Source organism: Acartia tonsa, chromosome 8, assembly GCF_053477335.1.
Source record: "Acartia tonsa isolate MP-2025a chromosome 8, ASM5347733v1, whole genome shotgun sequence".
Taxonomy (NCBI): domain Eukaryota; kingdom Metazoa; phylum Arthropoda; class Copepoda; order Calanoida; family Acartiidae; genus Acartia; species Acartia tonsa.
Window position 1 is genome coordinate 7572407 of NC_137267.1, and position 26548 is coordinate 7598954.

The 26548-nt window shown below is 39.1% G+C and overlaps 1 protein-coding gene across 1 annotated transcript in view; it reads right to left on the reverse strand.

Annotated features, from left to right (window-relative positions):
- Positions 1-1692: 1692 nt before the first annotated feature.
- Positions 1693-26548, reverse strand: part of LOC145325643 (uncharacterized) — a 29001-nt gene continuing 4145 nt past the window's right edge. Inside the window, exons 2-5 of the mRNA XM_080168602.1 lie at positions 14198-14293; positions 11076-11215; positions 9007-9103; positions 1693-1910 (exon numbers count right to left, since the gene is read on the reverse strand). Coding sequence (XP_080024728.1) covers positions 1693-1910; positions 9007-9103; positions 11076-11215; positions 14198-14293 — 551 coding nt within the window. The remainder of the gene's footprint in view (positions 1911-9006; positions 9104-11075; positions 11216-14197; positions 14294-26548) is intronic.

Genomic DNA, 26548 nt, shown 5'->3' on the forward strand with positions numbered 1-26548 from the left:
AGGCGAGGGAAGAGGCAGGTTAGTTTTTGGAGTATTAATGTTTCACTTTAGACTAGGGGTTAAGTTAGGTTATATTAGGTTCAAGGTAGCCCAATAGGGCTAGGTCATCGCAGGCATAGGCCCCACAATGGTTAGACATTAAGTAACAAAAGATTGGATGTCCTGTAACCATTTTATTATTAAATACTAAAAGACCCCTGTACAAAAAGAGTAGCTTCGCTCCAAAAATACTATAAACTAAAAAAAAGTCTTCAAATGAAATAGATTCTTTTCTTTTTCTTTAGTTTTTACTATTTTTCTTTCAGTTTTTACTACTCAATATCCCGCAGTTAGGATAATATATCTTTTAAAACAAAATACTACATTTTTTTTCTAGTTTTTAAAGTAACTTGATTGTAATTTTTTAATATCTATAATACAAAGTAGAACGATGTCTGTTTGACTGTCTGTCCGTCCGTCTGTCCCTTAAGATCTCGGTAACCACTGAACCGATCGGAATCTACTCTTCAGAGAATATACCTACTGGTCCTGTGGTGGTTTTAGGCTATTTTCTTGGGTGGTGGGAGACCCCCAACCCTCCCCCCCCCAAAAAATAAAAGATCCCCCTCCCAAATTTTTTTTTAGCCTAGGTACCTATTTTTGCCTCATTTTTTTGTTTATGGGGAAGTTCACATAAAACAGTAGTGCTTAATTTTTTTTAATTAGCTCTTGAGGCAAAGCCCCTAGAGGCTAGGGGCGAAGCCGATAGTCTTTTTAACAAAGTAACAGGATCTCTGTGTGAGTGTACCGAAAGATCTCGCTAATCTTTAAACTGATATGGTTCTTCTTTACAGGGTGGCTACTCATAGGTCCTGGGAAGGTTTATAACTATTTTGGGGGCGGATACCACCACCCTCCTAAGAGAAATCACAACAAAATCGAAATTTTTCTCAAAAACATTTAAAGTGCCACTAGAGGCCTCTAGGGGGCGTAGCCTCTAGTCTTTTTAATAAAGTAACAGGATCTCTCTGTGTATGTACCGAAGGATCTCACTAACCACTGAACCGATCGGGTTCTCCTTAACAGGGTAGCTTCTCATAGATCCCGGGAAGGTTTATAACTATTTTGGGGGAGGATACCACCACCCTCCCAAGAGAAATCACAACAAAATCGAAATTTTTCTCAAAAACATTTAAAGTGCCACTAGAGGCCTCTAGGGGGCGTAGCCTCTAGTCTTTTTAATAAAGTAACAGGATCTCTCTGTGTGTGTACCGAAGGATCTCACTAACCACTGAACCGATCGGGTTCTCCTTAACAGGGTAGCTTCTCATAGATCCCGGGAAGGTTTATAACTATTTTGGGGGAGGATACCACCACCCTCCCAAGAGAAATCACAACAAAATCGAAATTTTTCTCAAAAACATTTAAAGTGCCACTAGAGGCCTCTAGGGGGCGTAGCCTCTAGTCTTTTTAATAAAGTAACAGGATCTCTGTGTGTGTGTACCGAAGGATCTCACTAACGTTTAAACTGATATGGTTCTTCTTTACAGGGTAGCTTCTCATAGATCTCGGGAAATGTTAATAATTATTTTGGGGGCGGGTACCACCATCCTCCCTCACAGTTGGTAATGCAATTATTTAAGGACGGACCCTAAATATAAAACAAAGCATAGGATAAACAAAATTGCCCGTGTAAATATTTGTATATTTGGATTAACCACTATTCCTGGTTTTAGAATTGAGCGTATCACAGTTCTCACTCTCCGCCGGCGGTGGCGGTAACTGAATAGTGCCGCCGCCATCTTGTTTCGCCTGTGCAATGGCGGCGCGAATTTTCGCAACCGCAAGAGCTTTGGTTGGCGGTACCGGCGGCTTTGAAGGCGGCTGCTGGCCAGGTTGAGCTGTGGCTTTGTCGGTAGCGGTTAAATCTCCTAAAAAATTAAAGAATTGATTAAAATATATAGAATAATAATATTTCAAGCTACGGATATCATATATCTAAATGGATGTAGAATATACGTGGATATTATGACAGTGGAAAAATAGCCTTCAACGTAGCTTGCCATTAGGAACTCATTTATTTGTCAGTTCGTTCATCCAGTATGAGGAGAGGGGATGGGGTAAAGAGAATGGAATGGGAGATTCATAAATTGAACAGGCTGCTTGTTTCATAAGAGAACATGAAAATTGGGTTTAAGATCAAAGTAAAAATACATTAATTTTTATATGTTATAATTCATTCATTAAACACTAAACTTAAGTCAAGCTGTATGTAATTAATGTGAAATAATAAATCACCTTATTCTTTTTAAAGCGAAGCTTTTTTATAATTTGGGTTAGTCCGTTCTTTCATATAGTTAATTTAGGCATGTTAAGATTGTCCTATTAATTTCAAATTTGGCATGGGGATTCCTTTCTTAGTTAGGTACGATCTAGAAAGCGCAGCAACTCTATAATCGTTACCAGAATGTATGTGCGTCTATTTAAAACATATGATTTTTAACCTTTCTAACAACAATTTTATTATTATCATATACATCTGATTTTTGGAATACCGACTCCTTTTAAAACAAGGTACAATTTTGTTTATACTTATACTTTTAGATTCTGCTTTTACAGATCTGACAACCTACAAGTGTTAATGTTCGTAAGTTCTACCGATTCAAACATTCGGTTTTATGCATGTTGTCATTCTTGTTTGCATTATGACTTTGCGTTTCTTTTTCAAAAATTAAATTATTTATGTAAAAGAACTAATTGTTGTCATGTAAATATTAAATTCTTTGTGAAAGTCAAAGCATAATTAATTAAGTTAATGTATGATGCTAAATGAAATTCAGGGTTCATGGATATAATGTCCTTACATTAAAGTAACTGGATGTCTATATGTCCGTACCATAGGGTCTTGCTAACCACTGAACCTATATGGTTGTCATTTAAAGTTTTTTACCGCCCCCTCCCCCTCCCAAGAGAAATATCCCATATAAAAAATTACTTTCCCAAAATTATTTTTTTATTCTAAAACTAAAATGGAAAGTGTGGGGGCGACCTATTATCTCCCCCTTCCATTAAGTGCCCCTAGAGGGCTACAGGGATGTAGACACAATTCTTCCTAGAATTTCATACATGCCAACATCTGTAATTGGTAGTTTGCTAGTATAGGGAATGATTAGAATTATCTTTCTCGTATTCATTCGAATCCGGTGGATAGGAACCGGTTCTCATCCATACGAAAAACTATGTCTAGCATCGTATTATATCCAGTTTTCTACCAATATCCGCGGAAAGCCGTTTATAATACGATGCGAGAAATAACTAATCTTTCATTGTCTCTCCCTCTCTGGAAAAAATTATTCTTCTCAATTTATCATTTCGCTCACAGTACAAAATTAGTACTAGAAAATTAAAATTCTGTTCTTCCAACAAAAATTGCATTTCCATATAAACAACCCCTTAAATAGTGGATGTAAATATTCATTTATTTCCCGGAGGTAGTCATTTTTAGAAGATTTTCAAACTTTTTTGGAAGATTTTTGAATTTTTATTAATTATTAAAAGAAACTTGATATCAGGGATATAAATTATCATAGCCGGGAAATAAATGAAAATTAAAAACCAAAATTAAACTACATTTTAGCATAAAAAAATGAGTTTTTTGTTTAAATGAGAATGATATTCCTGTCCATTTTTTTGTTTAGGAATGCCCGAGGGAATAAATGATGGACCGATAATATTTTTAATATCCAGCCGAATACCGGATATTGACAGACAGACGGACAGACAGACGTACAGACAGACATACAGACAGACAGACAGACAGACAGACAGACAGACAGACAGACAGACAGACAGACAGACAGACAGACAGACAGAAGGACAGACAGTCGGACAGACAGACGGACAGACAGACGGACAGACAGACGGACAGACAGACGGACAGACAGACGGACAGACAGACGGACAGACAGACGGACAGACAGACGGACAGACAGACGGACAGACAGACGGACAGACAGACGGACAGACAGACGGACAGACAGACGGACAGACAGACGGACAGACAGACGGACAGACAGACGGACAGACAGACGGACAGACAGACGGACAGACAGACGGACAGACAGACGGACAGACAGACGGACAGACAGACGGACAGACAGACGGACAGGGACAGATAGACGGACAGACAGACGAAGAGACAGACGAACAGACAAACGAAAAGACAAATGGACAGAAAGACAGACAGACAAACGGACAGACATCTTTCAACTTTGCACTATAGATATTACAATAATATGAAACCATTTAGATTGCATTGCAACTTCTAAAAAAACATGATATATTGACCACACATTAAGAAATTATTTTCTTACGATAGGAAAAAAACATCACTTTTCTCTGCAAATAAATTACATAAGTTGTACAATTTTTTTGTCAGGTGTTATAAATATTGAGGGCTTGAAAAAAGCAGGCCTTCTTAATTATAACAATAATGGGGGGGGGGGGGGTAAACCCCCATAACATCCCTCTACACGATTTTGTATATAACTGATCTTTTGAAATTTTTTTTATTCTTATTTAAGTTATTTTAAGTTTAACACAGAGAGAGAGAGAGAGAGAGAGAATGAGCTGTTTATTACACTAGTCTCCAAAGTTTAGTAATAACATTTACTTACTCGTTGACTAAACAACTTTGGGGAATTTATCGGCCATTTTCTTATCCCTTCTGATCCCTGAGTTTTATATCTTATATTATTTTCAGAACCCCTTTTCCTCATACTAAGAATAGGTCAGCTGAATTGGAGTTTCTGATTGTGTACATAGTTTCCTCACCCTTTCTCAATATTTACTACTAGCTAAAAACCTTAAAACTTCCAAAAAAAATTTAAAAATTAAAATTTTGATTGTATAATGTATAAATTGTTTATACATTATGTCGTTTTTCAATTTGACTGGAGTAGCTAAAAATAGGTTTTGTAATATTTAGGTTATCTGCTGTATAACTTCGGAAATTAGGAAAGAAATAGGGCAATCAATTTTTGGTTGATCTAAGAATATTATGTGTAAAACTTGTCACCCAAAACAAACACAAAATTAATCTTTCAATCATAGTTGGGAATTTGTTCATCTGGTCCCACAACAAATAAATGATACTGCAAGTTTCTGTGTGTGTGTGTGTGTGTGTGTGTGTGTGTGTGTGTGTGTGTGTGTGTGTGTGTGTGTGTGTGTGTGTGTGTGTGTGTGTGTGCGTGTGTGAGTATGTATGTGTGTGTGTGTGTGTGTGTGTGTGTGTGTGTGTGTGGGTGTGGGTGTGTCTGGGTACAAAGTACATTGAAAAGTACATGTCTGGTTTTATCATGTACTTTTGGCAACAATACATTATGAGTTTACTAGTATGTTATCTTTAGTCTATTTCATAAATACAATTTTTTTAAAAATCAATCAATGCTGACAATTTTCTTCGGCTTTTGTAGCTTTATATCTTAACTAGCGGCTTTGCACGTAGCCTCTAGGGGCTTTGCCTCAAAGGGTAATTTAAAAAAATTGAGTACATGTGGTGGGTCTTCATCTTCATCATCTGCATCATCAAAAAAATGAGGGTGAATTTTTTTTTTTGAGGGTTGGAGGTGTTCCCAAAGAGAGTAGCCTAAAACACCACAGGACCAGTAGGTATATTCTCTGAAGAGTAAATTCGATCGGTTCAGTGGTTACCGAGATCTTAAGGGACAGACGGACGGATGGACAGACGGACAGACGGACGGACAGACAGACATCAAGCTACTTTGTATTATAGATAATTAAGTTACAGGATGTCTGACTGTCTGTACCAAAGTATCTCACTAACCGCAGAACTGATATGCCATGGGAAGGTTTTTAACTATTTTGTGGGAGGGAACCACCATCCTCCAAAGAGAAATCGCCAAAAAAAACCCGAAATTTTGTGAAATATTCCAGCAGGGCGGCGCTTCAGTAGAAACATAAATAGAAAACATCTGATTTTAACATAGACAAATTTCTCAAATTAAATATTAAAAATGAATGAAAAACATCTAAAGTGCCACTAGAGGCCTCTAGGAGCGTAGCCGCTGGTAATAAATTAAAATCCCATTCCACAACAAAAATACACATCATCTTAATGAAGCCGTTAGTATCCTAAATATCAGTAGACTGTACAATACGCTACTAGAGGCTTCCAGGGGCACTTGAGAAGGTGGGGGTTATTATGGGCGATTTGTCTTGGGAGGGTGGTGGTACCCTCCCCCAAAATAGTTATAAACCTTCCTGGGACCTATGAGATGCTACTTTGTAAAGGAGAACCATAACGGTTTAGCGGTTAGCGAGATCCTTCGGTACAGACAAATATACATTCTGTTACTTTATTATAAAGACTAGTGGCTTCGCCCCTAGCCTCTAGGGGCTTCGCCCCATGAGGTAATGGAAAGACAACCCTCCAGAATAATTTTATAGTTATATTTTCAAAAAAGTTATTCTTTGCCGAATTACTCCTTGGTAAAATTAAACCCAGGTTGTGCGCCGTATGCACAAAAATTTCAATTTGTAAAAATTAAACCCAGGTTGTTCACCGTATATCTCGTACGGGGTGAGCATAGGCGAGTACCCTGTATGCGGCGCAAGCTCTGATAGTCCCACTGCACTGATTGGACCACATATACACAAAAATTGAAAACTCTCCTCTGTAAATTTTATTTAATACCTATAATTGCAACAACTTTTTAAAGATGCCAATTTTTAAAAGTTACAAAAAGCCCCAAAAAATTTTTTGGTGAATTTTTTTTTTTTTTTTTTGGGGGGGGGACGGGGGTTCATGGGGGCTTCGCCCCATGGTGCAGTGGGGTTCCCCCAACCCAATTACTGGTTTTTGTTTACAAAAATAAAAAAAAATAAAAAATTTGGAAATAGGGATTTTTTTATTTTTAGGGGGGTTGGGGTGTCCCACCCTCCTAGAAAATAGCCTAAAACCACCAGAGGACCAGTAGGTATATTCCCAGAAGAGTAGAGCCCAATTTGTTCAGCAGTTACTGAGATTTTACAAAAAATGTAAAAATATTTTTTTTGGGGGGGGTGGTTTTTTAGTTTTTGGGGGGTTGGGGGTGTCCCACCCCCAAGGAAAATAGCTTAAAACCATCACAGGACCAGTAGGTATAATCCCTGGAGAGTAGAGCCCAATCGGTTCAGCGGTTACTGAGATCTTAAGCTTCAGACGGACAGACGGACAGACGGTCAGACGGACAGACATCAAGCTACTTTGTATTATAGATTACTTTATGGGTATTATAAATATGGGTAAAATCTAACCGTGAAAACCATTGCCAGCCATTTCTTTTGTTATTGAAATTATATAAATTTATCTTTTGAGTAAAATACCATTTCAGCCTTATTGTATTTACATATTATGGGTATTTCCCTTTACGTGGATGTAAAGCATTGAACGCCCAATATTTCTTTTTAAATAAACCAAAAATAAGGGGGTTGGGTATTAATTTCCTAACCCTGTGGGGCTACCAAGTAACCAATTTAACCTAACCTAACCAGCCTAAGATAATAAACAAATATTATACCTATATAAAAATAAGAGGGGAAGGCAATCTGAGCTCAACAAGGCAATTTGAGGGAAAACGCCCAATTCTTATCTCCGTAATTTTTAAAAGCGAAGCTTTTCTATAATTAGGGTCGGCCCGTCCGTCCGTCCAAGATAGCTTTTATTCGTTAATTTAGGCATGTTAGAATTGTCCTATCGATTTCAAACTTTGCATGATGATTCCTCTAGTATTTAGGTACAATTTATAAAGCGTAGCAACTCTATAATCATTACCAGAATGTCCGTACGTCCATTTTAAACATGTTGATTTTTCTACTTTTTTAACAACAAATTTTTATGTGATTTAAATATCCGTTTGATATGATTTTTGGTATATGGAATCCTGGGACAACAAAGAACAATATTATAAGCAAAGCAACTCTATAATCAAGTCCTAAGAATGTAAGTATGTCCATAAACACTAACCTGTATCAAGCAGTTTTTCAATTTTGCTATAGTTAAGACACTATACAAGTGTTAATGTCCGTATGTCCTACCGTTTCAGTGCTTCGCTTTTATGGATGTTGTCATCCTTGTTTTTCAATAGTCTAGTCTAGCTACAATAAAACTTGGGCTTGTACTTTCTTATTTTATTTTATTCAATAACTAGCGGATTCTCCCCTAGCCTCTAGGGGATTTGCCCCAAGAGGTGATAAATTTTTTTTTTGGCGAAATACGTAAAAGGACCAAAAAAAAAATGGGGGGGATTTTTTGTTTTTTGGGAGGTTGGGGTTGTCCCACCCCCCAAGAAAATAGCCTAAAACCACCACAGGACCAGTAGGTATATTCCCTGAAGAGTAGATTCCGATCGGTTCAGTGGTTTTTGAAATCTTAAGGGACGGACGGACGGACAGACGGACAGACAGACAGATGGACAGACAGACAGACATCGTTCAACTTTGTATTATAGATTACATGTTAGAAAAATGCTTTAAACCTTTTAAAAAAACAATATCCACTCTTACTTTCAATAATCAAATAAAATATTATTTTACATAGTTTATGTTCTTTTACTAAACCTTTTCTATAACTACCAACATATTTTACTTATCGAGTAGAAACAATAATAATAAAGAATTTATTTGTTTTTTAATTTTTTAAAATAAGCTTTTAACAAACAGTTTATTTCTGATACACTGTATTTTAAATATCAAATATTTTACATAAATTAAAACAATGAAATAAAAAAAAAGTTTTTGTTCACGAAAGTTTTATTTTGTTTATTTTTCCTGTTAATTAACAAAACTTATTTTTGTTAAGAAATGAGGAAATATTCTTACAAAAAATTTGTTTGTAAATTTTAAAATATTCTATATAAGATGTAATTTTTCAACTTGAAATTTAAATTGCCATATAATCTATAAGTAGTAGTTGTAATTATATTATTGCTGTGCTTCTTACAAACACAATTGTCCTTGTTTAATTACCTTTATTAAGTGTATTGTTTTGGTTATCTTGATTCTTGTTTTGCAGATCTCCGCCTCTAGCTTCTTTTAGAGCTTTTCTCATTTGGTTTATTACCTCCTAAATAGTATAACTTAAAACCTGCCAAATTTGGTTGTTTATTACACTAGTCCCCAAAGAACGTGTCTTAAAATTTGTGATTTTTATTAAAACCTGCCAAATTTTGTTGTTTATTACACTAGTCCCCAAAGAACGTGTTCTAACTTTTGTGATTTTTATAAAAACCTGCCAAATTTTGTTGTTTATTACACTAGTCCCCAAAGAACGTGTTCTAACTTTTGTGATTTTTATTAAAAAAAATAGTTAGTCGGTGCTTATAGTAAGAAGTCGATGTGAAATGATCCATAGAATTTAGATATGCAATCGTTTTTTTGTAGACCTCTTATTTTTGAAGTAATTTAAGTTTTTAAAAAGTTGTTTTTAAGGTACTAAAACGCAACAAAAAATTGCCTTTATGAACAAAAATAGTAAGATTTTTTATTTGACACCTTACTTTTTGAATTCTGTTGAGTAATTATTGAAAAAAACTATTTTGTTGAAGCCCGGTGAAGCTTTTCACGAATCATAAAAGTTAGGACACGTTCTTTGAATAATAGTGTTTTCTTTTTCATTGGGTTAACAACTTTGGGGACATTTATTGTGATTGGATTGTTCATTAAGTTGAGTGAATAAACTTTTCAACCAATAATTGTAATCTAAAAAGGGGTAATTTTGTGTATCATCATTGGGGATATATATCAATTTATCGGCCTTTTTCTTATCCCTTCAGATCCCTGAACTTTTGTAGCGTTATTTAGAATATTTTTCTTCTATTAAAAGAAAACAAATTATTCCTAAATTGTAAAACATTACAAACAGAAAATGTAAAAGAAATGGTTTACAATTTACTAATGCATAAAGAAAACAAGGATAACAACATCCAATAAAAGCGAAGCTCTGAAATGGAAGGACAAACGAACATTAACATTTGTAGAATGTCAGAACTGAATAAACTGAATATTAATGCATATGTTTATACAAAATTGTAAGTAAATTTGTTGTAAAACTGTTTAACATAATGCTGATTTTAGGACTTGAATATAAAGATGCTTCGCTTATAACCTTGTACTTTGTTGTCCTTGGAATCAGTATTAAAAAAATTAGATTAATCGGATTATTTTATCTGATATAAATTTGTTGTTTAAAAAGTTAAAAATCAACATGTTTAAAATGGACGTACGGACATTCTAGTAACGATTATAGAGTTGCTACGCTTTCTAAATCGTATCTAACTACGACAGGAATCACCCTGAAATCGATAGGACAATTTTAACACGCCTAAATTAACGAAAAAAGCTATTTATTACGGACGGACGGACGGGCCCTAATTATAGAAAAGCTTCGCTTTTAAAAAGAAAAAACATTAGAAATACAATATCCATCAGTAGCGAAGCATTGAACAATATGAATTGCCAATCAAACAGACAACCTGACCTGGGTTATAAACAGGGAGGGAAGGGCAATGTGTTCTTATTTACACTAGTACCCAAAGTTTTATAACCACTTTATCTTAATCGGTGACCTAAAAGCTTTGGATACTTTTACTGAATCTTGATCGGTTAGTTTAATATTAACAGGGTGTAAACGTTTCAACCAATAATTTTAATCTACAGAAGGGATAATCTTGTATATTTTCATTGGGGATGAATATCAATTTATCGTCCATTGTCTTATCCCAAAGAAGATGCTAATTTTTTTTTTGAAATTTCAATTGTTTTTTTTTAGACAGATCGTAGTTTTAGTTTGCCTGTGTGTTACTTAAAATCAGGGATCGGAAGCCGCGCGTATGCCGCGTGTAAGCCTTAGTGAAATCGTCATTTTATCACTATAAAATTTAGCTGGATGTATAAAACTGTCTCTTTAGTAGACAATCCTTCTTTCAAACATTTCTTTTTCTGCTCACAAGCAGGTTTAAAACTGAGGCTTATGCGTGGCTGAGGCGCGGCTTCCGAACCCTGCTTAAAATCAATTAAATGGCTGGACTATGTCTCACCTCGTGAGCTTTAGAGAGATCATCATTGTTCGCCACAGGTTTAGGTTTTATCTGTCCAAAGGATGGTGTGTACAGGCTTCTGCTGGCTCCAAAATCCACCCCAGGTTCTAGTATACTATCTCTGGTGTTGTTATTCCCACCTTAATAAGAGAAAAATAGATTAAATTTTGTTATTTAACTCTTTACAGTCGGGCCCCTTGCCGCACCTTAATCGGTCGGGGGGGGGGGGGGCGTTCAACGACCCCCCTTTATTATCTCAGTTCCTATTAGAGCTAAAGGGCTAATTTTTTTTGTGCAAGTCCCCTGTTTGATAATGAATTTCCGACCTTTTATAAGTCTAAGTCAATTTTCGCTTCCTTTACCCTTTTATTTAACAACCTTTGTTTTTAGGTCTTTTTTACTTAAAAATTTCAAACGGCTGTAATTTTCTTATTTTTGAAGCTAGAAGAACAATTTTTTTCCAGAAAATGTTTATCTTTATGTTAATTTTACATTAGAAAATTTACATTTTATCGAAATACTAGAGTTGGCTCGATATAATTATCTCCCTATTGGCTAGTTTTCTATATGCATATCTATTTCTCAATAAATCTATTTTCCTAACCCGGCATTACTATCTAAAAGAAAGTAAATATTTAATAATCTAAATGATTTTAAAAAGATTTTTTAAATTATATTTTTTTCTTTACATTACCATCACCAAAGGGTTAATGATGATGATTACAATTTTAGTTTAATATTTGAACACACAAAGTGTCGCCACAATCGAATTCTTTTAAAATAGAGTTTTCTTAAATTTATTATATTATAAATCTAAATTTTCTTTTTTATGATTAGAAATTAAATACATTGATATAAGGTAAATAGCAACATGAAATTAAAAAAAGGAATTTATTTTTAATAAAGTAAAATAATGGGTCTTATCGTTCTGGGCAATGAGAGTTTATTATGGATTATTGGAGCACTATGAGTTTTAAACAAATATTCTTTGGAAAACTTGAGCTCGTTTATAGACATTTATTTCCTATATAGATCTGACATGGATCTTGAAGCAATTAAGCAGGCCGTTTTGTACATGTTAAAAATTGGAAGATTTCATTAAATAAATGTTATCGCAAATATACTTAGTAAATAATTGATGAAAAAAAACCACCTTCCAACTCTACATAATAGTCTAAAATAAGTCAGAAAACATTTTAATAGGCTTAATGGACAAATGGAATTTATGTTTGTTTTTCAGAATAATGTTCCCTCATAAATCCTCTAACTAAGAATTTTGAAACATGATATTTTTCACTCAGAGACGTCAAAATTTTAAATATTTTGTAAGCCTTTCAAATTCCAATTTGATTGAGGGATTAGATAGATTATTATAAATTAATTTAAAAATTAAAAAGTCATTTCAAAGTGAATTATCTTAATGGATGTAGAATATACGTGGAATTTATGACAGGGGGAACATTATTACGAAACATTATCGTCTGTTTAGGTTGCTAACATTGACATCACTTATTGTTCAGTTCGTTCATCCAGTAGGAGGGGAGAAGATGAAATAAAGGGGGTGTTTTTTAGTCAGCTACAAGTTTCACTTTATTACATAGTATGGTGTAAGGTCCATGTAATTATAAATCCATTTATTTAACTAGATTCAAACTAGGGTTGGGCCGGATATCCGGTCAACACTGGATATCCGGCAAATATCCGGTTATCCGGCCAAATTACCGGATATCCGGCCGGATAACCGGCCAAATTACTGCATATTAAAGTATCAAAAAAGGATATAGTCCCTTTTGTGGCAACGCACCTTAAGGGGCGATTCGTTGTATCTTTAAAATTGCTTTTAATAGGTTATTTTAGGTTAGGTTATATATTGGTTAGGTGATTGCCCTGCAGGGTTCGGCAATTGGCCCGGAGGGGCTAGAAATAGGAGGAAAGCTACTGTGAAAATACGAATAATTGCTCCTTAAGGGGCGTTGTCACAAAAGGGACTATACCCACAAAAAAAATTTCTTCATAAACTGGTGTTTTATTATATAAGATTAAGGCTAAAACTTAAAAATTAAGTAACTATTAAATGATCTTTCTTCTTAGCAATTAATCTAATGAACTATTACTACCCTCAGTCTGTAATATCAACCCCTAACGGTTGGAGGATGGGCGGGGAGTTGGCGTTAAATGCCGCCCCCCCCTCTGTTTTTTTCTATCCCATTTTCTGTGTATAGAGGTAGAGGGCTATAACTTAGTGACTTTCGAAATATGGGTATGACACATACCAGCAAACCTGCCAAGGTCATTCAGGTAAAAAATAAAAATATTTTTTCTTTACTTAAACAAAGCATTTCATGTTATTTAATACTAAAATATTCTATAGTCGTACATCCTCATATGAAATATAGGTGTTCAAGTCGATTTCAGGTTCCAGGTATAATCCTGCAAGTCCTGAACCTCCAGGTCTCCAGAAATCTTTAAACAGTTCCTGTGACCGCAAATTTTTACTTAAAGATTTCAAATTTTAAACTTTCTTACGTGTCTACATAACGTATTAAAATTTGAAGAAAAAATTAAATCCGTTGCCGTTTACCTGCCAACCGTCGGTTTGCGGCTGGCAGCTGCCAAGTACTGCTGCCATTTCTAATATAAAATTTACATAAAGATAAACATATTCAGAAAATATTGTTCTTCTAGCTTCAATAATAAGAAAATTACAGCCATTTAAGATTTTTAAAAAACTGAGATTTTTGTTGTAGAATATAAAAGATTATATTACCGGATATCCGGACCAACCCTAATTCAAACACCGCGTCATTACTCAAGACGTTGAAAATGATTCCTACCACTGCTATGTTGGATGCGCGACATTAATTAAACGAACAAGGATGACACGATCAATAAGTATCGAAGCATTTTAATATAAAAAAACAGCTTAACAGAAATTTCTGTAAACTTATATTTTTCAGGTTCACATCCAGGTTTAATCCTTCAAATTCTCCCGAAAGGGCTAGGAAAAATCGCACCCCTTTTTTCATGTCTTTTTTTAAAAAGTGGGTTTCAGTGTTCGAAAGGCATTTTTAGGGAAAGCACCAAATTAATTGTATTCAGAGCCATAAGAAAAAATAATTTACCTGGATTTTCTTCGTGAAAGGTGATGACAATTTGTGGAAGTTCTGAAGAATCTGAATCTTTCTTCCCAAGTCCAAAACAGCATAAAAATACATCACCTAAAATTAATATTCATATGTGGAATGTGTATTGTAAAAAATATAATTTTGATCCCATATCACAAGTAAAAGGTTTGTCCTTTCAAAACTGTTAGCATACGATTTGTTTTTCAAATTAAGGTTCTCCAAGAGTAGAGCATAATCGGTTCAGCTGTTACCGTGATCTTTAGCTTCAGACAGACGGAAGGACAAACATACATTGTTCTACTTTGTATTATAGATACTAGATGCTACGCCATTAGTCTCTTGGGGTTCTGTATACCAAAAAATAGATAAGATAGGGGATAGAAAAAAAGCTTAAAATCATCCCAAGACTGAAAGATTATTCCAAGAACGAAAGCTGAAAATAAAATAGCCTAAAACCATCACAGGTCATATGTGAAGCTATATAAAAATGTTCATGGCTGATATAGTATCGTCATGGAATTTTTAAAATCATATAATTGACAATCATTTATGCCTTGCCATTTTAACATCAGAGGTATGTGAAAAACATCCCAATTTTACACCCCCCTTTCCTCCCCCCACCATCATTAACAAGCTAAACACATGGATTAAACTTAAGTTTTGCGTCAAAAATGCTTTTAAACAGCAAAACCCTAAAAGTTTGACAATGACAAGTTTGCATAATATTTCTTGACCAGATTTAAACTTTTCAAAAGAGTCTGGGCAAAAAAAATGCTAACAAATGTTAATAGAAAAGGATAGGAATATTCATATAAGATCATTAAAGGGGATAAATAAATTTCAAAGCTGGGAATATAGTCGCCATGATTAGAATAGTTACTTATAGCATCGTATTATAGACAGCTTCCCGCGGATCTTAAATAAACAAGGATGAAATAAATAAAAAATCTAAATATGAAACCCAGATCAGAGGTGTTTTCGTGAAAAATCCACCAAAATCACATTAAAAATCTACAAAAACAAAATCATAAAAGGGTTATTAACTTAAGATTTTATTTATTTAATTTTTGTAGATTTTTTATGTGATTTTGGAGGATTTTTCACGAAAACAATTTTGCCCCACTAAGCGATTAGTGGAGCAAATTTTTTAAAGAATCCACCTCAGGCCTGAATTTTACTTTAGAATGTTTGGAAAATATTCTGCAAAACGATGCTATACATGGTTTTTCAGTATGGCTGAGAACCAGTTCTAAACCAGTGAATATCAATATGTTTCGAAGCCATACTGGAATACAGATCACTATGTTTTGACAAACACAATTACAGATGAACAAATGCATATAGAATAGCTGCAATCTTTTTATGTTTGCGTCTAAGGCCAAGTAAAAAATTAAATACGCACAAAAAGGAGAATAAAATTCTGAAGTGAAATGTATTTATTAAAAGAAATTGTCCTATAGGTTTGAAAGATTTTTGCATTGTGATTCCCTTAACAGTTAGGTATGATTTAGAAAACGTAGCAACTCTTTAATCATTACCAGAATGTTCGTACTCTCATTTAAATCATGTTGATTTTAACTTTTTGGAAAAACAATTTGAATGTGATTGATCAATAAATTACAATATTATAAGCGAAGCATCTCTTTAACATAGTCCTAAAAATGTAAGTATTTTACAATTTTACGTACAATTTTGTCAAAATTAAAGAATTTATATTTTGCTTTTTTCAGTACTGACACTCTGCAAGAGTTAATGTTTGCTTGTCCTACCGTTTCAGAGCTTCGTTTTTGTGGATGTTGTCATCCTTGTTTTTAAATTAGATAACAATGATTGAAGCCGGGGATCTTACGGGATAAGACAAAGGACCATAAATTTGTGCACTACGCCCCCAACTAGATTAACATATAATTGGGTGTACCACAGTGCCTTCGAAGGTGCTTTGACTTTAGTGTCAGAACCTAAATTGGGACATAGTGCATTTCATTACCCTAGGTTAGGTAACTACATTTCACTTTTCAATAACATCTAAAATGCAGCGGTTTTTGAGAAAATTAAATTTGAAAATTTCAAGTTCAATTTTCACCCACTAGGAGTTACCGCATAATCATGACAAGAAAAACAAAGATTATTTATTTAAAATTTTGAACAACTTTGCTTTTATAAAGTTCTTCATAAAACCACTCCTGAAGTGAGTTAATTAATGGCCATTTTTATCAATTGCTTTGTAAAGGTCACGGAAATTCATCCTTAAATAAATCATATATAGAGAGGTTTTATGACTGACTTTATAAAAGCAAAGTTGTTCAAAATTTTAAATAAATAATCTTTGCTTTTCTTGTCATGATTATGCGGTAACTCCTAGTGGTTGAAAATTGAACTTGAAATTTTTAAATTTAATTTTCTCAAAAACCGCTGCATTTTAGATTTTATTGAAAAGTGGAATGAAGTTACCTAACCTAGGGTAATTAAATGCACTATGTCCCAATTTAGGTTCTGACACTAAAGTCAAAGCACCTCCGAAGGCACTGTGGTACGTATCAGTGTGCTTCGTCATAGTCCTAGATATCTTCCTTCAGAAAATAAACTATAAAAAAATACCTAGGTTTTTTATGGGGTGGGGGGGGGGGGGGGGAAGAGGGGGGCGCTAAGAGAGTAGTTACCAAAAAATTCGCATAATTGTTCATTTTTAATTTTTAGAACAATTTTGTCCCGTGCTAAAAATATGTTTTTTTCTATGGTCTGTGTCGCCGTGTCGGTTTGCAAACAAACTAGTATTGAGAGACGAGAAATGACATTGAGGCGTCATTCAAGCGACATACACCTTTTTTGCGACTTTAAAAACAACCTCAACGTTTCTTATTTTTGTGCATTTTTGCTTTAGTTGTCAATTATCAAAATCCTATTTTTAGAGCTATTGGCTACACCCCAAGAGATTTCTAGGTGTACCCAAAATAGAGATGGAGGGGGGGGGGGGGGGGGGGTTGATCATTCACCCAAATTTTATGGTCTTATTTTTAAAATAAATCTTGATTTATCATGTTATAAAATTAGCAGTAGGAATCATTGTTGCATTAAATCCTCATATAAAAGTAACAGGATGTCTGTTCGCTTGGCTTTTTGTTGCAGTAAAGCTTCTTATGGGTCCAGGGGAGGTTTATTATTATTTTGGCGGAGGGTTTCTGCACCCTCCCAAGTGAATTTTCTTAAAGAAACGAGAGAAGGAAAGAGAGAGAGAGAAAGAGAGAGAGAGAGAGAGAGAGAGAGAGAGAGAGAGAGAGAGAGAGAGAGAGAGAGAGAGAGAGAGAGAAGAGAGAGAGAGAAAGAGAGAGAGAGAGGAAGAGAGAGAGAGAGAGAAAGAGGAGAGAGAGAAGAGAGAGAGAGAGAGAGTAGAGGGCCCTGAAGTGTCCAGCGGCCTCTAGGGGCGTTTCCGCTGGTTGTAATATATAGTAGCTACACTCCTAAAACTAAAGAAATGATAGATCAAAGGATTTAGAATAGGGAAAGTTGTTTTTCTAACCTTCTATTTCTATTAGTTCATTAGGAAACTAAAATAACAAAAACAAAACTATAGGATCAAACATGTTCAAAGCATCGTAATAAAAACAAGGATGACAATATCTATAAAAGCGAAGCTCTGAAATGGTATGACTTACAGAGTGTTAGAACTGAATTTTTGACCAAATTATGCATAAATTTGTTGCAAAACTTCTTAAATACATAATAATGTTTAAAGACATACTGACATTTTTAAGACTTGATTATAGAGATGCTTCGCTTATAATATTGTACCTTATTGTAATAGGAATCAGTACTCCAATAAAACGGACATACAGGTAATGATTAAAGAGTTGCAACGCTTTCTAAATCATACCTAACTTCCACAGGAATAACCATGCAAAGTTTGAAATCGATATGACATCTCTAACATGCCTTAATTAACTAAGAAAGCTATTCGTTTGTGACGGACGGACGGACCGACCCTTATTATAGAAAAGCTTCGCTTTTAAAAAGAGAGTGAGTGAGTGAGAGAGAGAGGAGTAAGACAAAAAATTAATAATGATTGCGGAAGAAAAAGAGAAAATGAAAAAATATAGATATGTTAGAAATAATAAAAGAAAATAATTTTTTTTCGATGGCTGAAGATTCAAACTCTTTGATTTAAATTTATGACTTTCGAGTGAAGGAAAGCGATAAATGCGTCAGACAACTCGAGCAAAATTTGAAAGTAAGATTAAAAGAAAATGTAAAGGGATAAGACAATGGCCGATAAATTGTTGTACATCCCAATAATGACACAAAAAATTCCCCATTATGTAATTTACTATTACGGGTTGATACGTTTAGACACTCAACTTAATGAAAATTCAATACAAGTTCCCAAACTTATTAAGCCAACGGTATGAAAACGTAAAACAATATAAAACTTTGGGAACTGGTGTAATAAATAGATAGAGAAACAAGGATGTCAACATCCATAAGAAGCCAAGCATAAAAAGTCATAAAATGGACAATAGACAATAGTAGAGCAGATTTTCAGTTGTTATACAAAGAAAAGAAAGAGAGATGATATGCAAAAATAACAAAGAAAAACACAAGACCCATAAAAAATAAGATTAATATCTTTTGAAGCATGACCGACCGACAGACAGACAGACAAACCAACGTATAGACTAGTTCCACATATGTCATAGGAATCAAATATGAGAACTTAAGCTATCTATCTTCAACAGTAGCTTGTGAAATATTGAGTAGATTTACTACTGAAAAGTAAGAGAAAGGAAGAAAAAACAAAAAATGAGATAACATGCAAAATTAAAGTAATAGTTATTTCTTTCATTGTATTATGAACAGCTTTCCGCGGATATAGAATGTACAATTTTAAGATTAAAACCAGTTTTATTTAGCCCCGAGGCGCTGAAAGCTGGATATAATACGATGCTAGACATAGTTTTTTCGTATGGATGAGAAGCGGTTCTTATCCACCGGATTCGAATGAATACGAGAAATAAAATTAAGATAAAAAATATAGATAGAGAAAAAGAGATCAGTTATGAGATAAAAAGAAAAGTAAACTAACTTCACAGGGGCGTCCAAGCTTTTTTTTTTTGGGGGGGGTAAAATTTTTATAAGGGGGGGGGTAATTCGTTTTTTTTTTTTTTTTGAAGGGGGGGGGGGTAAAATGGCGAACAAAGCGCGCCGCAAATATTTTTTACCCCCCCCAAAATTTTTACCCCGGGGGTAAAATTTGCTTGGAGGGGAGGGTAATTAACCCCCCTGAAATATGTTGGCAGGGGTATATTTTGTTTACCCCCCCAAAATTTACCCCCGGGTTAAAATTTTTTTGGGGGGTAATTTAAATTTTATTAAATATTTAGTATTAAAAATGCAGGCGAAGCGGGCAAAAAATTTTTGAAGGGGTAAATTTTAAATGGGGGGGTAATCACCCCTTTACCCCCCTCCCTTTGGACGTCTATATAACTTCATATTCCTTTTATAAAAATTAGCAGAAGGGGAAGGGATATTTGGCTGTTAAGTACCAGGAATAAGGTATAACCAACAAGCAAAATAATATTTGGGGGGCAAATAAAGAGATGTCATCAATTTTACTATATGTTGTAAAATTTCATAGTTGGTACGTATAAGCTTGTTAAGTATACCGAACCCAAATTTTATCAATTTATCGTCCATTGTCTTATCCCTTAATATCCATGTTAAAAAGACAAGATATTTGACATTTACCTGACACCTAATTTAGAAATTGTACTACTGTGGTATGCGGCAACTCTGGGCCATGCAGAAACCAAGACATTATAGTGATGCTACGCACCCAGCTAAATCCTGTTATTCTACAATTGTAAAGCCACCTGCGAATATGTCAGATAACGGTATTGATTTCATCTCTCAGTTGTCCTGTAAGTGAAGGGAGGGGTGTTACCCCTCCCTCTCCCTTCTTAAGCACCGGAACCTTCCCCTTCAACCACCAAGTTATCAGCACCACCTCAGCCCTGAGGATAAAGGATCTAAGCCTTCCCTCACCGGATAGAATCACCCCCACACAGACTGTTGTTGTCACAGTAATCATCAAACCTTCCCCTTTAGTACCCAGACCTACCACTCAACCCCTCTATGCTTATCTACCTATTGTGCTGTTCCATGGGCTATCCTGCCTCCCCCGGACAGGGATAGCCATCTACCTAACCATTGCAACTATCTATGTTTTACTTGTATGATTTACCTTTAACTATCTTTATTCCTAATCCATATGTATTTATATTATGTTGTACAACTTTAGTAATCCTTAGACCCTCAATAAAGAAACAACTGAATAGACTCTGTTTATTATTTAGTGATTGCTAGAGAAGCGTAGCTTCTCTATAGTATAGGTGTCCACGTCTGTTCACACTGCCGTAGTCATTTGAACTCTGGTGTCTGCCATTTATCCTAGGCGGATACCACAACTTTTGGTGACAGCTGTGTGAGATTACGGCAAACCACAAGTGTAGAGCAGACGCGCAGCTGAGGCTAAGGTACTCCCAGCAGTGAAACTGGCAAAACTGACACAAGCAACCTGAATTACCCACCCTGGATAGCAAGGTCTAACTCTGCATCCGGCAGTTGTGGAAGCGAAATCTAGCGAAAGACCACTAAGTGTGGCGGAACCCGAGCTGCGGAGAGTAGTGAAATCGGACGAGAGACTGCGGAGAGCAGCGAAACTTGACGGAGAACCACGAGAAGCGCCGACATCTAACGGAGAATTGAGCGCTCAAGGGCTGAAACAGGCCTGCGGACGAGCTGAAACAGGCCAACTAAGTGTAAACGGCTGAAAATAGGCCAACATTTACTGCAAGAGATAGCAGGATTCGAACCAGCGGCGCTGCAGGAAGGGACATTCCCTGCCGCCACCAGCCGGATTCGGATACACGGCGCTGCAGGACGGGACATTCCCTGCCGCCGACAGGCTGAAACAAGCCAAATAGCTGCGAGCTGCGAGCGAACATACGAGTGTAGTGTACCAAGCAGAAGAAAACTACGTTAACTCCAAGTATCCTGAGAGGCTACAGCGCAGCCACCCATCTAGAAAAGCAGATATTATATCACATTGTAGGGATTACCACCCTAGTGTGAAGGCTGAACAATAGATTTATGAGCAAGGATTGGTAAACAATTTGTTGTGTATTGTGATAAAACTAAAAATAGAACAGGCTTGGTAAGCAAATCTGTTGTGTATTGTGATAAAGCCAAAAATAGAACCTAGATGTAATATAACAATGCATCGATAAACAATCTAACCCCCCAAGCCTTCAGCACAACAAATACACCCCTTATTCCAACGGAAAGGGAGGGGCCCACCATCCATTGAAGAAAATACAATTGAAATGACATAACAATAAGCTCAGGATTAAGGAAAAGGCACAATTACCTCACAACCAAGTTACTTCAAACCTGTAACACCCCCCTCCCCATAGGGGGGGAACGGACGGTTTTACCCCGTCCCCTCACGCGCTCCCCCTCCTACCTACACTTAAATAAGTCCGCCCACGGTGTGGAGATAGCGACCGGGAGAACAGAGCGCCATTTACGGGTCGCAGAGCTTAGGACGCAACAAAAAAATTCAACGGAAAAAGAGAGATCAAGCGGACCAATGAGAAAGCAGATTGAGGGATAGAAGCGCGTTTTACCTGTGTGCACACTCTGACGGCGCGTAGGCGCGTTGCAAGAAAAGGGGATTTCACACACACACACACACACAGGAGAGGGGCCACTCTATAGCATACAACAGAGATATTTTTTTAGAAGAAAAACTTGCAAGCTCCTCCCTCCCTATCTACAGTGTGATAAGGAAAACTAAATCAGTTCCTTAGACCAGCTCAGACCCTCAACATTTTCCTAGCCCTGCCGACCCTACTTCAAAGCTGAGTGGCTAGTGAACAAAATATATGTATATATAAATACCTAAGTGTTAACAACTCAATACTAAGTTGTGCAGCAACAAAGTGATAAATAGTGTTGTTTTTTTTTGTATCATGGTTGCAAGTAAGTGAATACTAACCTCACCATACAACACTGGAGACTGATATGGTAACTTAACGAAAGTACGCCCACCCTGTGGAAATAGCCTGACTTGATGCCCCACACTGGGCAGTGGTGGTGTGTACCTTGACCATAGACCCTCATAGTTGTGAACTATATACAGAGGAAGCGTGATTTTTTTGGAGCAAGGAGGAAAGCTAGCTAGCTCTGCGGATATTCCTATACACGTATATATATATGGGAGTGTAGCCATATATAGATAGCCTACATATCCATATATCTACTAGCGGATACGCTCCTAGAGACATCTATGGACACCTAACATATTCCCTTTTATCTCTAAGCTAAGATCCGCTGTTTATCACAGAAATCAAGAGCTATACTGGAAAGGAGAACAACTCAGGCTCAACAGTTAAACAAGACGCTGGCACCAACAGACCAACCCCCTGCTACTTATCATGGGGACACTCCAGCCACCGAAACTCTTGAGCCAGGAGGACAGAGCCTACGGCTACGTGGACTACCACCCTAATTACACAGCTATAGTATCTATAATAGGGGTGAGCCGGCTCGAGCCTCCTTGCGGCGCGGCTACTCTACTCTGCTCCTATATCTACAAGATGAGAAATTGTCAGCCCCTAGCCCGACGTGCGGCAATAGAAGACATTCCTGATTGGGCATTAACTGTGTGCCTAGGCATGCTGCTGGCACTGTGGTGGACAGAAGTCTTCATTTGGATCATAACCACCAACATCTGTACACCACCACTCTCTGCTTCTTCATACAAGGTGCTGCTTCTGTTATTACTTTGGCCTACTGTGTTGAGTACAGTGAACATAAAACACATGCCAGGTCACAGACCCCTGGTCCCTGAGATGCCCTTGTCTGGAAGGGTGACTGAATGTCCGCTGCACAGCTCCTGTACAGTTGGTGCTCAACGCACGAGAAGTGGAGATACTGGACTGGGGATTGTTGAACCTGTATGTGTCCTCCCGGGAGTGTTGAACGATGCGACTAAGCCCAATGAGAAGGTGACAAGCTTCAGAGACTTAGTGGCCAGCCCCAAGATGGACACTACCACCAGAACTGAGACTCCAAAGGGGCCCAGCCCTAGGGCCAGTACCACCTGTGTCTGGGGTGGAAAGGTCCTCCCTGGCGCTGGCCTCACCAACCTGGAGGATGGGGAGCTGTCCCAGGGGAATAGGCTCTTCACCCAGATGCCCGACGCGTACCTGGGGGTGGGGGAGCCGCCACCCAAGCCTCCCTGGGAGCCCCCAGGCATGGAACGACTGGGGACCGGCCTAAGGATGGAGAATGGTGACCTGCTGCAGTGGAAAGCTTTACCCAGCACGGAGGGAGCAGGGTTGACCAGCAGCAGTGAGGCTGTTCCCCCACACTCCAAGACCAGATGCCTCTACTCTGTTGAACCACTGCACATGACCCAGCCAAGTCCCCCCATGCTGCTGAAGATGGAGGCCCACCAGGATGCAGAGCTCCAACTAGGGAAGTCAATAAGAAGGCCACCCCCTGCCAAAACCAGAATCACCGCAGGGGCTCCCCACCAGCAGCTGACGGAGCCTGGCAGGGACGCAATACCAGCTGGCCACTCTGGCCTAACTCAGGTGGCTACCAACAGCCCGCTGGCAGTCCAGAACCCAGTCCAGGCTACCATCAGTATGGCATCTTCTGGGCCTTGCTGGTTCAACTGTGGGTACCTGTCCACACACTGGTCACAGATACCCCCCAGAGATCATAGCCCCCCTTCCGACTGGCACCATCAACGGCCTTTGCTACCAACTACCTGGCGTAACTGGAGGCAGGATCCCTCATGTGGAGAAGCACCTGCAGAAGCTAAGGCCGAGGCTGGCCTCGCCACCCAGGAGAGGAGAGCCGCTGTTGGATGGAAGGGACCTGTGTGTATGGGGAGGAGGCTGAATGTAACCAAGGAGCCACCACAAGCAGCCCAGCACTGCCTGATCCCTAGTAGGGGAGACCCTGTTTGTCAGCTGGTGCCCCAACTGGAGGATGAGAGACCTGGCAGGTTGATACACCCGGGGGAAGCCGGACTGATGGGACCCAGCTGGACGAAGGAGCGCTGCTGCTTCAACGGCCACACAGCCGCCAAGTGTAGAACCGGTTGGGACCAGGCAATGAAGAAACACCAGGCAGCCCAACAACCTGCATACAACCAGTCGGACACCCAGGTCTACCTGGAGGGAGATGCCCAGCCGTCACCCCAACCAGCTGCCGCCGCTGGGGCCGCGGCTACCCAGGAGTCTGTGTATCAGATTGGGACCATAGTGGCCAGGATCAACGTGCTGGGAGGAGTGGCTGAACCCAACCGGGTTGGCCTGGACTTCAGCCTCAACCACATGGGACCGGAGTTTGTGCAGCCAACCAACATTGCGGAGCCAGAAGGCCTGCGGAGGAGGTAACCCCTGTCACCCCCAGCGAGAGCCGAGGGCCGCTACCCAGCGCCACCGGGACGGTGTACGGGGAGGCCCTGGCGGCCGCCGAGCGGGAGAGGCGCTAGCCAGCGAGTCTGAGTCGATGTATGGGACGCCAACCGGCGTCGCCACCTGGGAAGAACGAGAGGTGCTTCCCTGCACCACCAAGCTGATGTCTGGGGCGACAACCGTCGCCGCCACCTGTGAAGACTGGGGGGTGCTATCCAGCGCCCCACGCTGGTGCCTGGGGCGACAACCGTCGCCGCCACCGAGAGACCTGGACCCCCGTGAAGACTGGGGGGTGCTATCCAGCGCCCCCAGGCTGGTGCCTGGGGCGACAACCGTCGCCGCCACCGAGATACCTGGACCCCGGAACGAGCCCGCAGCCCCAGAGGAAGGGGTGACACCCGTCACCCCCAGTCAGCCAGAGCCCCCAGCCAGCAGGGAGAGTCCAGCTGTCCCTCACCCTCAACTGCGTCCAGCTGTCTACCTCCCTCAACCAAGCCAGGGTAATTGTATTGCATTGGTGTACCAGGAAGTTTGTGATGGGTCAAACTTGCCTGCGCCCCCTGCATCTGCCCCAGGAACCAGGATATCAGCCATTACCAGCCAAACTGAAGAAGCTTTGACCGCTGCCTGGGGAGTAACTCAACTAGATGCACCAAGTGCCGAGCCTAACCATAGAAGTAGAGGATCCCCAACAATTATGTCTACCCAAGATGGAGACGATGTGCCTGGACACCTTCAGGCTAGGGGAGGAAATCCGGAGCCTTGTGCCTCCAGTCCACCAGCAGCAGTGGCCGTGGATTGGCCTGTCCCCCAGCCAACTAGAGCGGAGCCAACCTTGCAGATCCAAGACAGCCTCCGGCACAGGGGATGGACTGTTACCTTCCCCTACCCTGCAGGTCTGACTGCCATGCACCACCCTGCCAATGTCCAGGATGAGCCTGAGGGAGGCAACGTTCCTACAGTATGGCAACCACCACCTGCCCGCGTTGACAGAGACCCTGGAAGCCGAATGAACCTAACCAGCCCCGAGGGCGAAGAAGCTGCGCCTGCATCCAGTAGCCAGCCTGCCAGCAGCAAGGTGACCAACAAGATGGAGACCACCAGCCCAGTAGAGAAACCTGAAGAGGTGTATACCAGGCGGCTGTTGGTCCAAGCCCCCTCATGTGCTGTGCCACCCCTGGAGGTTGCCAGGGTGGCCTCAGAGGTACACATCCAACGGCCAGAACATCCAACAGGACCAGCTACTCCAGCAGATATAGCAGATTCCGTTCGACCTGGGGAGGGCTGGAGTCTACCACCGTTCAGCAGCTGGTGTCCCGGCAGACCCATTCCACAAGGACAACAAACTGAAGGCCTCAACCACTGTCGGAAGTCTGGCGGTGCAGACAACCCCTCCCAGCCTTCCGAGGGGAGAGTTGTGGTATGCGGCAACTCTGGGCCATGCAGAAACCAAGACATTATAGTGATGCTACGCACCCAGCTAAATCCTGTTATTCTACAATTGTAAAGCCACCTGCGAATATGTCAGATAACGGTATTGATTTCATCTCTCAGTTGTCCTGTAAGTGGAGGGAGGGGTGTTACCCCTCCCTCTCCCTTCTTAAGCACCGGAACCTTCCCCTTCAACCACCAAGTTATCAGCACCACCTCAGCCCTGAGGATAAAGGATCTAAGCCTTCCCTCACCGGATAGAATCACCCCAACACAGACTGTTGTTGTCACAGTAATCATCAAACCTTCCCCTTTAGTACCCAGACCTACCACTCAACCCCTCTATGCTTATCTACCTATTGTGCTGTTCCATGGGCTATCCTGCCTCCCCCGGACAGGGATAGCCATCTACCTAACCATTGCAACTATC